Source organism: Cuculus canorus, chromosome 9 (assembly GCF_017976375.1).
Source record: "Cuculus canorus isolate bCucCan1 chromosome 9, bCucCan1.pri, whole genome shotgun sequence".
NCBI classification, from domain to species: Eukaryota; Metazoa; Chordata; class Aves; order Cuculiformes; family Cuculidae; genus Cuculus; species Cuculus canorus.
The window spans coordinates 25,640,329-25,653,777 of record NC_071409.1 but is presented as its reverse complement, the minus strand read 5'-3'; the positions used below and the strand labels follow the sequence as shown (position 1 = coordinate 25,653,777).

General features: G+C 51.0%; 2 protein-coding genes across 2 annotated transcripts; both read left to right on the top strand.

Moving 5' to 3' along the window:
- The first annotated feature begins 33 nt into the window (after positions 1-33).
- Positions 34-9,115, top strand: SELENOT (selenoprotein T). The gene is made up of 6 exons (XM_054074632.1): positions 34-255; positions 2,109-2,219; positions 3,306-3,432; positions 5,049-5,136; positions 6,406-6,557; positions 8,363-9,115. The coding sequence occupies exons 1-5, from the start codon at positions 95-97 to the stop codon at positions 6,528-6,530; spliced, it is 612 nt and encodes a 203-aa protein (XP_053930607.1). The 5' UTR covers positions 34-94; the 3' UTR covers positions 6,531-6,557; positions 8,363-9,115.
- Positions 9,116-9,318: 203 nt separating this feature from the next.
- LOC104065279 (glucose-dependent insulinotropic receptor-like) lies at positions 9,319-13,344 on the top strand. The gene has a single exon (XM_054074631.1). The coding sequence runs from the start codon at positions 12,037-12,039 to the stop codon at positions 12,994-12,996; it is 960 nt and encodes a 319-aa protein (XP_053930606.1). The 5' UTR covers positions 9,319-12,036; the 3' UTR covers positions 12,997-13,344.
- Positions 13,345-13,449: the final 105 nt, after the last annotated feature.

Below are 13,449 nucleotides of genomic sequence, written 5' to 3'. Positions count from 1 at the left end.
CGGCGTGGGTCACGTGCCCGGCGGCGCCGGCGCGGGGCGGCGCTCGCGTGACCTTGGTGCTGCGCGCGCGCTCCCGCGGCGGAACAGGGAAGCGATGCGGGCGGCGGGGCTGTCGCTGCGGCTGCCGGCGCTGCTGCTGCTGCTGCTGCTGGCGCTGGCGGCGGGCCCGGGCGGCGCGGCGGAGCAGGGCGGCCTGCCGGCCAAGAAGCTGCGCATGGCCTACGCGACCGGGCCGCTGCTCAAGTTCCAGATCTGGTGAGGCCGCGCGGCAAGATGGCGGCGGCGCCCGTCGGGTTCGCGCCTCCCTCCCCCGCCTTTCTGCGCGCGCCCCCCGCTCCCCTCTCCCCTCAGCGCGCGACCCCGGCTTCCCCCCTCCTCCCCCAAGCGCGCTCCCCCCGCGGGGGCCAAGGCGGCCACGGGACAGAAACAGCGAGGCCAGAGGAGCGGGGAAGGGATCGTGCCCCTGGGCTCGGTGAGGCTGCACCTCGAGCCCTGGGTTCAGTTTGGGGACCCTCACTCCAAGGAGGACGTTGAGGAGCTGGAGAACAAGGTTATGAAAGGCGGCTGAGGGATTTGAGGCTGTTTAGCCTGGGGAAAAGGAGGCTGAGGGGAGACCTCATCACTGTCTGCAACTGCCTGAAAAGAGGTTGTGGTGAGGTGGGTGCTGGGTTCTGCTCCCAAGGGACAGGCGATAGGAGGAGAGGAAATAGCCTCAAGTTGCACCAGGGCAGGTGCAACTTGATTAGGCATCAGGAGAAATTTCTTCACAGATGGGTTCTCAGGCACTGGCAGGGGTGGTGGAGTCTCCATCCCTAGAAGGGTTTAAAAGACAGGTGTATGAGGTGCTTAGGGGTGGCTTAGTGGTGGACAGGTACAGTTGGACTCAATGATCTTAGAGGTCTTTTCCAACCTAGGGGTTCTGTGATTCTCCCCTCAGCGTGAGAGCTGCTCGTTGGGCTGAGGATGGTGGGCACAGTTGCCTCACGGGCAGCAACACCCCAACCCCACACTGCGGGCCTGGGGACTGGGTGGGCAGTGCTGGAGGAGTGGGGTCCAGGGCACCATGATGGTGGGATGTGGCCGATCGTGGCCTGGGGTGGCGAAGCATTAGGTTGTGTGTTTATATGCAGTATTGCAGGCCTCTTCCTCCCTACCATCCTGGGACTGCTGGTGGCTGCTTGGAGCACATCTTGTGGGAGAAGACGGGAGTTTGCTTCCGCACACAGAGCTGTGTTGCAGGACAGAAGCAGGGCTCTCAGTCACTGCTGTGGTTGCTGGTGCTGCGGGTGGTGCTGTGCAGAGCGGTGAAGGGAGTGGTAGGAAAAGGGGCTTTAAATTGAAAGGCAGAAGATTTAGATTAGACATTAGGAAGAAATTCTTCATGATGAGGATGGGGAGGCCCTGGCGGAGGTTGCCCGAGGAAGTGATGGCTGCCCCATCCCTGGAGGTGTTCGAGGCCAGGTTGGATGGGGCTTTGTGCAGCCTGGTCCAGTGGGAGGTGTCCCTGCCCTTGACAGTGGGTGGAACTCGGTATTCTTTAAGGTCCCTTCCAACCCAAACCATTCTGTGATTTCCTCTTCCATGAGGTCAGGGCGGAGTTTCAGCTAACACAGAGACAGCTGCTGGAATTGTGAGCCAAAGTGCAACTCCGTAATAGTTAACCTGGTCATCGTGAGGCAGGAACTGCTGGGGCGGTTAACCTGCTTGTGGGCCATCACAGAGAGAGCTCGGTTCAACCAGTGAGGAAATAAAGCCGCATTGGTGAAACCCTTCTTGGTTTTGACCCAGAGGGAGGTGTCGTTCCCCTGGCTGTCTGTTCTTGCCCTGACTATCCTCTCTCACAGCTTTTTGTGGGGAGCGAAGGGATTCCCTGCCTAGCCAGCATCCCTGGAGTACTGTGTCTCTGCTAGTGCATGGACATAGGCCTGTGTAAGAGCCCTGCTGCTAGGGCTTTTGGGTGCAAGTCTGCTGCAAACCAGCACTCTTCTCTGACGTGAAGGATTTTAGCTTGATTTTAAACTGGGTGGCCTGCGAGCAGTGCAAGTGCTGGTGTTGCTGACGAAGCACATGACACAGAGCCCGTGCTGACCGTCCCTCTCTGTGTTCAGTGTCTCCTGAGGCTACAGGCGGGTGTTTGAGGAGTACATGCGGGTTATCAGCCAGCGGTACCCAGACATCCGAATCGAAGGAGAAAACTACCTTCCTCAACCCATCTATAGGTAAGCAAACAACGAGGACAGATTGTCTTTGTCCCAGTGTGTGGTGATGTGTGGTGGACGTGTGGTGGACGTGTGCATTTACATTTATATGATACTGAAATTAGAAACTTTGGGTTTTTTCCATTACGGTTATGTATAGCCTTTGTTATCATCTCCCCTCCAGACAGCCACCATAGTTTTCCACGCAGATATTCCCATATGGGTATCTGCAGTGAGGCTTGGTGTGTTCTGATATGAATTAAATTACATAATTCACTTTTTTCCCACAGTGCGTTTTTCTAGCTTTCCTTTGTGAAGTATCTGGACACAAATTCACATTTGTTGCTCAGCTTATGCACTCAGTGAAAAGTTCCTGTAACAGTTTAAGGTTGCAGAGGGGGGAAGAGTTTAGGGGTGAGCTAAGCCCATCGGAGAGCCTGCCAGGATGTCCTTAACTGCATTTGGGGGCTAGAAGCCCAAAGACATTTAGAGAAAGGCAAAAAGTAATAGTGTTATTGCTGTTACTTAAACGGTTGTGTACATGCTGGAAAGGGATGCTGTAGCTGCTGTGGTGGGTTTTGGACCACTTCTTGACCTAATTACTGTTGTAATTACAATGGTAAGAAGGTTACAAGGTTGAATACCTCAGTGTTAATGTGCTCTCTGCTGTGGCCTTAATATGTACAAAGTACCTTAGGGTTTTCTGCATCTGCTGGGAAAATGCGTTACAAGGAAGCAGTGTCTGTCAATTAAACCTGTCTCTATCGTGTGGAATCACTTCTTTAAGAAATTGAGTGTATTATCCAATTCACACACGTACCAGTTGAAAGCAAATTTCTGTTTGAGGTCTGCTTAGGGCAAAAACCCAGTCTGTTGTGCATGGTGTGGGAGAATGGCATCCCCTGAGGGTATGGGGTTTGTTAATGCACATGCTGGTTTGTCTTGTTCCCGCGGAGAGAGAAACATACTTGGAAAGTTCTGTATTTCCTCTGAAACAGCTGATTTTACACTATCAGAATCCTTCTGGTTAGGTGAATTGTGGCTCTCTGGTGGTGAAGCAGTAACTGTCAACCTCCTAAGGCGTTTTAATGTCTTGTCTTTTGATAGGCACATAGCATCCTTCCTGTCTGTCTTCAAACTAGTATTAATAGGCTTAATAATCGTCGGCAAGGATCCATTTGCTTTCTTTGGCATGCAAGCTCCAAGCATCTGGCAGTGGGGCCAAGAAAATAAGGTAAATGGCATACTTTTTCCTTTTATTTTGAAAAAGCGGTTTTAAAATGAGTTCACGAGGGGGCTCTGGGAGTCCCTCGCTGTTGTCACTGACTCAGCTTCCCTACACTGTGGCCTTGATAGAACCTTTTGGCTTCTGTAAGGAAATACACCTGAGAATTTCACAGTTATGTATTTATTCTTAATAGCAGTGCTTTGTGTTTGTGACAGACCCAGACTGGATTCTCATTACCTCTTTTTGCCAGCTGGTGACGCTGCAGAGGGACAGTGAGGTTAACCTCACTGACAGAGATGGTACAAGGTATTCAGTTGATTAGGGCTCTAGTAGAGTTTCAGGATGGTATTGTTGGTGTTAAAATTGCAGCTTCCCTTTTCTGTTGTCTCACGAGCATTCTGCAGTTGTAGCTTTCACCAGACCTTTAACACCTTAAATTCGATGGCAACTGGGAAAATCAAGTTGAAATGTTGTGGGTGTTTTTGCAGAACATCCTTGGGCGTGACAAGCTGTGCCTTGTGGGGTGAATATCCCTCAGTCTGCGCTGAAGATGCTGATGGATCACTGTTGTTGTACTCAGATGTATAGTGACCTTATTCCAGATCCAGAAAGAAACATTTTCCTGTGAGGGTGGTGAGGTCCTGGCCCAGGTTGCCCAGGTGGATGGTTGGTTGCCCCATCCCTGTAGGTGTTCAAGGCCAGGTTGGATGAGGCTTTGAACAACCTAATCCAGTGAGAAGTGTCCATGCCCGTGGCAGGGGAGCTGGAACTGAATGGGCTGTAAGGTCCTTTCCAACCCAAACCATTCTATGATTCTGTGATTTATTCTACAATTTGTAAGCTCATTAACCTTTGCATCCTCACTCTGTGCTGCCCCGTCCAGTGGTCCCTGTCACCAATCAGTTTGAACAGACAGAGGCTGTCATGTATCCTGTTTAATTAAATGGGCCACATGCTCTCCGAGCATGGTGGGCTGCCGTACGTTAGTGACCTGACATTGTAATGGCTGTCTCCCAGGGTGAACTCTTTGGTGTTGCAGTAACTTGCATGTGTGCTTTTGTGCATGAAAAGGGAATGATGGAGCAGCTGGCAAAGGAGGAAGATGCTGTGCTGCTGCCGATTGCATCGTTTCTTCCCGAGGCACCAGCACACAGAAAATTCCAGAAACTTATTAGCTTGGAAAAATACTGGAGGGTTGGTAGTTCTTTAGAAGAGCTGCAGTTTGTGTCTAGGCCTGTGATTCTTGGATCTGCAGTGTTCCTCTGCAAATGGCAGGCGCTGTGCAGGAGCAGTTGCGTGCCCTTGTCCCCCTACAGGGGCCATCACAGCCCTGTACTTCTGCAGATGGGCCTTTCAGAGAGCCTAGAGTTGTGAAGGGAAGGGACAAGGAGATGTAATGTGGTTTGGATGAGGATCGAGAGTTGGGGGTGGTTTCAGAACTGTTTTGCTACCTGTGTTGGGAAGGCAGTGTGCACAGTCATTTTAAAAAGGGGGAAAGAAAGATGTCTGCGCAATGGGAAGATTCAAAAACACCCGTGAACTTCCAGTGCTGACTGAGAGGGAATAAAATGAGCTGTGGCTCACAGAGCTGAGCATCAGGGGTTCTTTCTGTTCTCTTCCAGGTTTACGCCTGTATGATGGTCTTCTTCCTGAGCAACATGATTGAGAACCAGTGCATGTCAACAGGCGCATTCGAGATAACTCTGAATGGTGAGCCGTTAACTTTCTGTTTGGGGGAACGGCACTGTGTTATGCGTGTCTGCACAGTTCTGAGAGAGCTGTGTGCTGGTAGAAAGAGGGATGGTGTTAAGAAACGTGTTTTGGAGTGCGGTGGTATGTGGTGACTGCCAGGCAGTCTGAATCTTCAGGTGTTCTGTATCACAAGAAACAGTGAAAGTCATAGGTGCCTTGTAAAGCCATTTATGCAGGTGTCCATTGTGTGCACTTTAAAGCAACTATGTAAAAACTCACTCAAAGTCATTTGGGATGACCATGTTCTGTTCTTTCATTGCCTGTGATGTGCATTAAGTAAGAAACGAACTAGGGAACTGTACTTTCCAGTTAATTAGATGCATTCCCTGTCCTCTTATCTAATCTGGTTTAGCCTTGGAATCCTATTGAATCCACTGTTATTCCCAGACTTTCAGTACCAGTGGACAGTAGTTCTGATTTTTCTGCTTGAAGAGTCTGTGGACCTTCTGTCTTCAAATCATTTTATGGTTCTAAAGATCATGTAAGCCTGATGGAGTACAGAATTTCTCCAGCTCTAGGTACAAGTGCATGATATAGCTCTGTGCTTTGTAATCTCAGGTTATGGTTGTGTGGGGTGGGTTTCAGTGTTGCAGTTTCCAAGGCAAGTCACACACTGCAGGACCTTTTAAAGAACTGCAGTACATGAGAGTAGTTGAACTTGGTGCCCTTCCAGTCCTAAATCTCAGATGAAGGTTTGGCAGCAGCACCTTCCTAGGAGTAGACGGTCACCTTGGATACCTGGGAGTTTCTGATTTGTATTTGGGACAGTGTAGAATAATGGTTGCAGGTTTGAGTGGGACCTTCCGAGCCAGATCTTGGTAAGCAGAACTCTGGAGGATCAGCCATACATGTTAGACAGCAGTGAACTGAGGATGTAGGGAGACCCACAAGTGTCAAAGATCTAGTGATGATTTCAATTTCAACACTTGGTATGCTCTTCTGCCAGTCTATTATTAGACATCTGCCCATGGATACTTTGAACCTCCAAATCCGTATGGTACATTCCTAAATGGGAGCATTAGGCTCTTTGTTCTCTTAGTTGGCTTGGGTTTTAGAACAGCCAGAGATTTAGAGCATTGTTGGTCCAGATATTTCGCTCAGCGTAAAGTAGTACCAACTTGCATAGCTGCTTAGATCTTTTAAATGATGAGTTTAAAGTAGCCCAAGGCGTTATTTGACTTTGTCAATGTAACAATGCTTTTCTCCCCTCCCTGTGTTTTGTGGTAGATGTTCCGGTGTGGTCCAAGCTCGAGTCCGGCCACCTTCCTTCCATGCAGCAGCTTGTACAAATTCTTGATAACGAGATGAAGCTCAATGTGCACATGGAGTCAATGCCTCATCATCGGTCATAGCCCCATCTATCAGCACTGAAACTGCTTGTAAGTCTCCTTCCCGGCACCGCTGTCTGTTGGTGTGGGTGGGAAAGGCTGAGTGTGGCAGATTGCGCATTACAATCCTGTATTTGTTCATATACAAGCGTTTTGCTGGAAAACCAGCTCCTGCAATGTTCAGTGAATTGACATCATGCTCCCCGGGACTGTGATGAGGGGCTTTGGCTTGTGAGATGTTCTGCCTGTTTCAGAACTGGAAGCTGGCATTGGTTTGGGCAGGAAAATGTTGCTGTGCACGGAGGGTCTTAAGTTAGTGAGCTGTGTTATGCAGAGTTCAGAAGACACGCGGCATTGCATGCCTTAGAATAGTCTGTGTGCAGAAGATTTCTCTCTGACTTGTAAGCATAACCCTGAAAAGCAGAACGTTTCCTCGCTCCCACCTGTGTTCTGTACTATTCTACCCTTCTGCAAATACTCCCTGGCTGTTAGGAGCAGAGAACTTGGCATCCATGCTTTTGTGTTTTCTGGCAAACCAGTTCTATATGCCTACGTCACTTGTGGTTTTCAAAACATTCAGCTCATGGTTCTTCATAGGAGCGTGGCTGTGCTACAGAAAGACTGTCCCAAGTCACAAATTGGCCATTGACGCTTAGGAGACCACTTGATGAGCTGTGCTGCAGTTTCTGGCCCAAGAATGCTTTGGTTTGAGAGCTAGGTTTCTTGGCGTGACCCTATTTCCAGTGACAACCCCTGCTCCAGTTTCTGTCGGCTGACTCCTTGCAATGGTCTCGCCACCTTGAACGGGTCATTTGGTCCCAGCTGCAGAGGTAATGGCCCAGCTCTGCTCAGACACCAGCACGCATGTCCTGGGGAGCTCTGCGCTTAATGTGATTTGGCTCCTACAAATCTCTGGTTACAGGAGCAGGTAGGCAGCATGTGGACATGTACGCTCAGAGAAAACAAAGCTCTGACAGCACACTGCAGGCATCTTGCTCCTTGTAGGAAACCATGCTCCGTGTCCAGGGCTTGCTCTGCTGTTGCCCACTGTGTCAGAGTCTAAACCCGACTTCTTTTTCCCTGACAATTTCTCCCTTCACCAACACACCTGCAGCTTCCTGATGCGGGAAAGCCATGCAGAGAGGCTGCTTCCTCCAGGTCCTGATGCAGGGAGGACAAGGAACAGCTAATGTTTGATTCCTGCTGGCATGTCCTGTTTTTTAAGTCTGGTTTGTCCTAGTAAGTTAGCAAAAGTCATGGTGGTTATGGAATAAGTAGTTTTGTATTTGTAGAACGCTATTTACCATTGGTGTACCCAGTACTTTTCAGCTGGGCTTGCTGAAGCCCAGCATCCTGTACAGATTGGTCTGAAGGGTCGCAGGCAGTGTTCTTTGTTGCACAGTAGATTGGCATCACTTCTGAGCTTACAAAGCATGCTGAGACTGATCTTGTGTAGGATTCTATTTACTGAGGTTCGAGTTGAGAAAAACAGCCATCAGAACCCCCCATCTGGCTGTATTTCCATCCATATGGGAAGCAACACTGCACGTTAGAAGGGTCTGACGGCCTTTGTGACTTTCTCTTCTGATGTCTCCCTGTCTAAATTCCTTCCACAGTAGTGTCGTTCCAGTGGTCACTGGACAGGCAGCCACGCAGAGGAAGCAGTGGCAGTGCTCCTGCTGTGACTGTGGAGTTGGTTCTTGCTATTTGGGTTTGTAATCTGGCACATCTGTGGCCCACTACTCTCACTAGGTCACAGGAGCTGCCTTGCTCCCTGCTACAACAGTGCCAGGGACAGCTCGCCGGTTAAACGCCAGAGCCATCGCCGACTGTAACGCTTGTGTCTCCATTTGCAGGCATTGAGTGGTGGTTTCCCACGGCCGCGTGGCTCAGCCCCATGAAGGCCTGTACTGAAGACAGCATGCTGTTAGTGCAGGCTGGATGCTTCTCGCAGCTGCGTCGTGCCTTCCGGAAAACATTTGATGGAAGACCTTTCAGTGCTGGCCTATTTCTGGATCCTGCACAGTCACGGAGTGCAATAATACTGTATAGTTTTTTTAAGATTCCATTCGACCAGTTTTCAGCCCAACAATGCAGGCATTACTAACGGTAACTTATTTTGTATTCGTGTGTCACACAATGGCAGGTTGAGTTGATACCCAATTCTTCCTTGGAAAAAAGTTTGTTTAATCTGTTGTATTTTATATGAATTTATGTTCTTTTTGTAGCTTAAAATGAAGTTATAGGAGTGTCTGATACTGTCCTAAACTGTTCAGTAATTGACAGCTGTCTCTCAAATCTCTCTAATGTGGTTAAAGCAGGTTTGTATATTTTTCAGAATCTATGGCAGAGTTGAAGGGATGCATTATATACTAAATTATATAAACAAAGTTATATGCAGAGTAGTGACATCATTTTGTGAATTCAGTAAAATTAAGATCGACTGCTTTTTAAATGGTGTTGGCTGGCTCCAGTCGTTCTCCCTTCACCTGCAGAGGTGAAACACTGGGCCTTACTACTGTCCTAACAAAACCAGGAAAGCTAACTTAAATAGAGAGTTCTCATGTACTGTGTGAAGTACCTTGTCCAAGTCACTGATGGATATTCTTGGAATTGCAATTGAAACAATACATAAAAAGCCTACTTTCCAAAGCCACTAATTTCGTGTTTGTCTTGCCTGGGCCCTTGACAGGGAACGCACAGAGCTTTGGTGGTTCTTTTGTGTGCCTGCTGAAAGTCAGCTGCGGTTCAAATTCAGGTACTGCCATCCTGGGGTGAAGTTCTCTCCCAGGGGCTGGGAATTCTCCTGGGTTGGCTTCCTTAGTCTGTGCAAGCTGCGGGCTGCAGCTTTCCCTTCATTGTTGCATCCCCAGCCTGCGCTGGGCGGCTGCTGTGCCGGCCCCTGTGTGGGGAGGCTCAGGTCTGGCAGCACCTGCCTCCCGCTCCGTTTTTGTCCTTGTTCTGAGCTGCAGAGTTTTGCAGCCTCTGTACTTCCTGTATCCTCAAACTGCTTAGGGATGAAGAGGGATTTTCTCTGTTGGGACAGTAGATCAAATGGGAGGGGAATTGCAGAGCCATGGTGCAGGTGTGTAAGAATTGTCTTGGACCCTCCCCAGAGCTCAGTGGTGCAAGGTCAGAGGTGTCTGAGGTAGCCAGAGCTCCATCCTGAGCAGAGGGGAGTTGTGAGCAGAATGGAGTCGGTGCCCCTTGTTACAGAGGTGCTGCTCATTGCAGGCATCAGACACAATGGCCTCAGCGCTGTTTTGGCTCTGTGATGAGATTGCGTCCTCAGGTAATTCCTGCCTTCCCTTCTGAATCTGCCCCCAGTATTCCTTCTCTTCCATCTGAGCAAAATGGTTTATGGATGTGTTGAAGGTAGCTGTGTGGGAACCTGTGTGAATCCCTTTTTGCCCTCAGAGGCCCAGGCTGGGCAGCGTTTTGGCCACGTCTGTGATTGTGCTGGGTTGTAGGTGTGCAGAGCAGCCTTGTTTTTATGGGCTGAGCCCCATGGTTGCTTTTCATAGAGCACTTCCAAATGGAAAAACTGAACAATAAAATGGAAACAAAGAACCCTGATGGTCATTAAAGGCAGTGATACCTGCCAGCTTTTCATAGAGCACTTCCAAACAGAAAAACTGAACAATAAAATGGAAACAAAGAACTCTGATGGTCATTAAAGGCAATGATACCTGCCAGCCTTCTCGTAAACGAGTCACCAAACATCAGCTTATACCATTTGTGGTGCATTAACCTGGAGGGCTCATTCTGGTCTGAAACAAGTGTTTCCTGGTGTCCAGGTGGTTTGGGCTTGGGAAGAGCCCAGGGCAAGCACAGGCTTGTTGATCTTGGCTTGTTAAACATACGGGTAAATGATGTGCGTGTGGTGGAGCTGCTGTGAACTGGCTGCAGGCTGGGGAAGGATGAAAGATGACTCGTGTTTCCCACTGCGAGTGCAGAAAAATGGCATAAGCCATTTGCAGCAGAGATCTGTTCCCGGGTCTCATCTTGTGCTAGCATAAATTTGTTGTAACCCAGCTTAAAACTGGAATGACAGTCACATAACAAGTCAAAATCAAACTCCAGGTTTGATCTTCATCTTTCTAAATCGATGATTTTGACTCTAGAAGATTTTGAGTCTAATGGGAGCCTGAGCCTGCGCAGGTCTGTTTCACGGGAGCTCGGCATGTTGCTCTGCCTTGGGGCCTGGCGTGGGAGTAGGGACTGTCCTTTGCTCCAGCTCTGGGCAAAGCTCTGGAATTGCTTGGGCGTGGGGGGGCAAAGGGGGGGCTGCTGATGCACTGTGCTGCTGCCTCACCAACTCTAGCTTTAGTGTACGATTTTGCCCGGTGGGCTGTGTTGTGGGCTTTGGCGTGGATCTAAATGTCAGCCGCTCTGTTGAGCATCCAGTTTCTGCTCTCTTCCAAAGGCCCCATGCCTGGCTGACACCTCTGGCGAGACCATCTGGAGCCAGGATGAGTGTGCAGGAGCAGCCCCTCCAGCACCCATCTCCTGGGAATGGGGATGGAGTGTCCCCGGGGTGCTGGAGGCAGGCAGGCATGTGCAGGGCTGCATGGCCGTGAGCCCCTTCTGGGTGGTTTTGGCGGCGCTGTGAGCAGAACTCATTAACAAGAACTTGCAAGCAGTGTCTGTCTTGGACTGGTAGACTTAAATCTGTACTAAATGTGAACTTCATGAATATGGGATGTTTATCCAGAGCCTGATTTGACATCAACTGGATTTAATTTTTTTTTTAATTTGTTTACCATGCAGCTTCCTACTAGTGTTGTGATCGTGTTGTATGGAGTAAGAGCTCATTTCATATGTGTTTGCAGACCTGCAGCCGAGAACCTGACAAAAGGTGGGACAGGGAGGAGACCCCAAGCATTACCCCACACCCAGAGTGTCTCCAGTGTGTCCTTGTTTCCCGTGGCCTTAGCAGAGCCACCTCCACATTTTTTGCCCCCTGCCAGGACAGGGCTGTCTGGCTGTCCTGGCCACAGGCACTGTGCTGGGAGGGGACAGTGGTGGCTCACTGGGAGGAGCATGGACCGCCCGTGTTACCATCCTCGCTGCCTGCTTGTCTTGGCTTTGTTTGGCCAAGCTGCTCCTTATCGCTGTGCGTCACAGGTGTGCTCAGCAGCGGACCGTCCCAGCCAGCGCCCAGGCAGAGAGCTGCTGCCCTGGGTGCCTTCACAGTTTGTGCTGAGAGCAGGCAAGGATCCTGGCTCTTCCACATCTTGGAGCACCTCTGCAGGCGTGGAGCAAAATCAGATGTATAGAAGGGATGCCAAAAGCCGTGGAAGAACCACTGGTGACTCGTAGCAGCTGGAAAGGTCCTGGAGATCTCCTGGGATGGACAAAATGTGCCACTTAAAGGACTGATGTGGGTGTTCTTGGGCTGCAGCTGGAGGGTCTGAGGCACTTCTGTCCTGTCCTTTCAGCTCAGCCACACGTCTCTTTGTAGTAGAGTTTTTCCACGTTAGGGCCAGATTTTCCTGGGTATCTCTTTCAACCCTCCTCGCCAGGGAAGATGGTCAACCTACCGTATGTGGTACTGCGCTCTCTCCTGAGCTGCCTCATTCCCCCGGCCAACCTGCTGGTGATCGTGGCCGTCTACCAGCTGATGAGGAAGCAGCCAGGCACCAGCTACGTCTACATCCTTAACCTGGCCACCGCTGACCTGCTGGTGGGCGTGATGTGCATCACCGAGGCACTGGATGACATCCTTGATGGACTTTTTGACGACAGCAAGTCCTTCTGCCTCGTGCGCGTCGCCATGAGCATGACACCTTGCATCAGTTCCATCCTGACCCTGCTCCTGATCTCCCTGGACAGGTACCTGGCGGTGACGCTGCCGCTCTCCTACCCCACTCTCCTGAAGAAAACACCCATAGTCCTCTCCCTTGTTGCCCTCTGGATGCTGTCTTTCTTTGTTGGACACTTGCCTCTGATCTTGCCCTCCCTCCAGCGAGGCAACTACACGGGTTACTGTGGGCTCCTGTACGTGGCCAAGAGCGAGTACCTCTACGTTATCTGCTTTGGCATCTTTGCTCCGTCGCTGCTGGTGCTGGTGTGCCTGCACGTCTCGGTGGGCAGCATCGCCTACGTGCAGCACATGCGGCTTCGGCACGCCTGCGCCCAGACAGGGCCTCTCCGTGCCCGCCTGCGCCACTTCAAGGCACTGCGGACCGTGGTCATCGTCCTCGTCGGCTTCAGCCTCTCCTGGGGCCCCTACCTGGTGGGGGGCACCGTGCAGGCTGCCTGCAGCTCCTGCAACCTGGCTGACCCGCTCAGGGATGCCTTGTTCCTGCTGGGTGAGACCAACTCTCTCATCAACCCCCTCATCTACGCCCTGCACAGCAAAGACATCCGGAGCCACCTCGCAAAGCTGCTCCGGTGCAGGAGGAAGGGCCAGGTGAAGCCCCTGGCCTCGAACATCCAAACCATTGGGAGCTGCGGTGGGGGCCAGCCTGAGGCACCCAGTTCATGAGGGGTCCGTGCCCCCCACCTCTGCCCGTGCTGCTCCTATGGCTGCTGGGCCCAGGGAAGGAGGGAAACACAGAGTGCCCAGTGCCGCAGGGCCTTCCGTCCCTGGCATCCACACAGACTGTCATCAAGACAGCGACCTTTGGATACTTTGGACAAACTGTGGGCTTTTGTCCCTCTCTCTGCGTGGGGAACCGCTGTGTCTCGTACCTGCAGCAGATTGAGCTGGGGGGGAGGGGACTATCCTGCTGGTGCCGTGTCCTTGGCGGAAGCCATGGCTGTGCAGAGCAGTGCCAGGGCAGGTGACTTCTGAGCAAACACCCCCCCTGTATCCCTGTCACAGGCTGTCGGTGTACTCTGTTTGCTTTTATCTTTGTGCCACATCTATGGGCTGAAACAACTGGTCAGTCTGGGCTGGTTTCTGCCGGCAGACAGAAGGGAGGTTTGCTCAGGAGCA

Bases quoted from the DNA above. Each gene is read 5' to 3' on its own strand.
- LOC104065279 (XM_054074631.1), top strand. From the start codon at position 12,037: ATGGTCAACCTACCGTATGTGGTACTGCGCTCTCTCCTGAGCTGCCTC.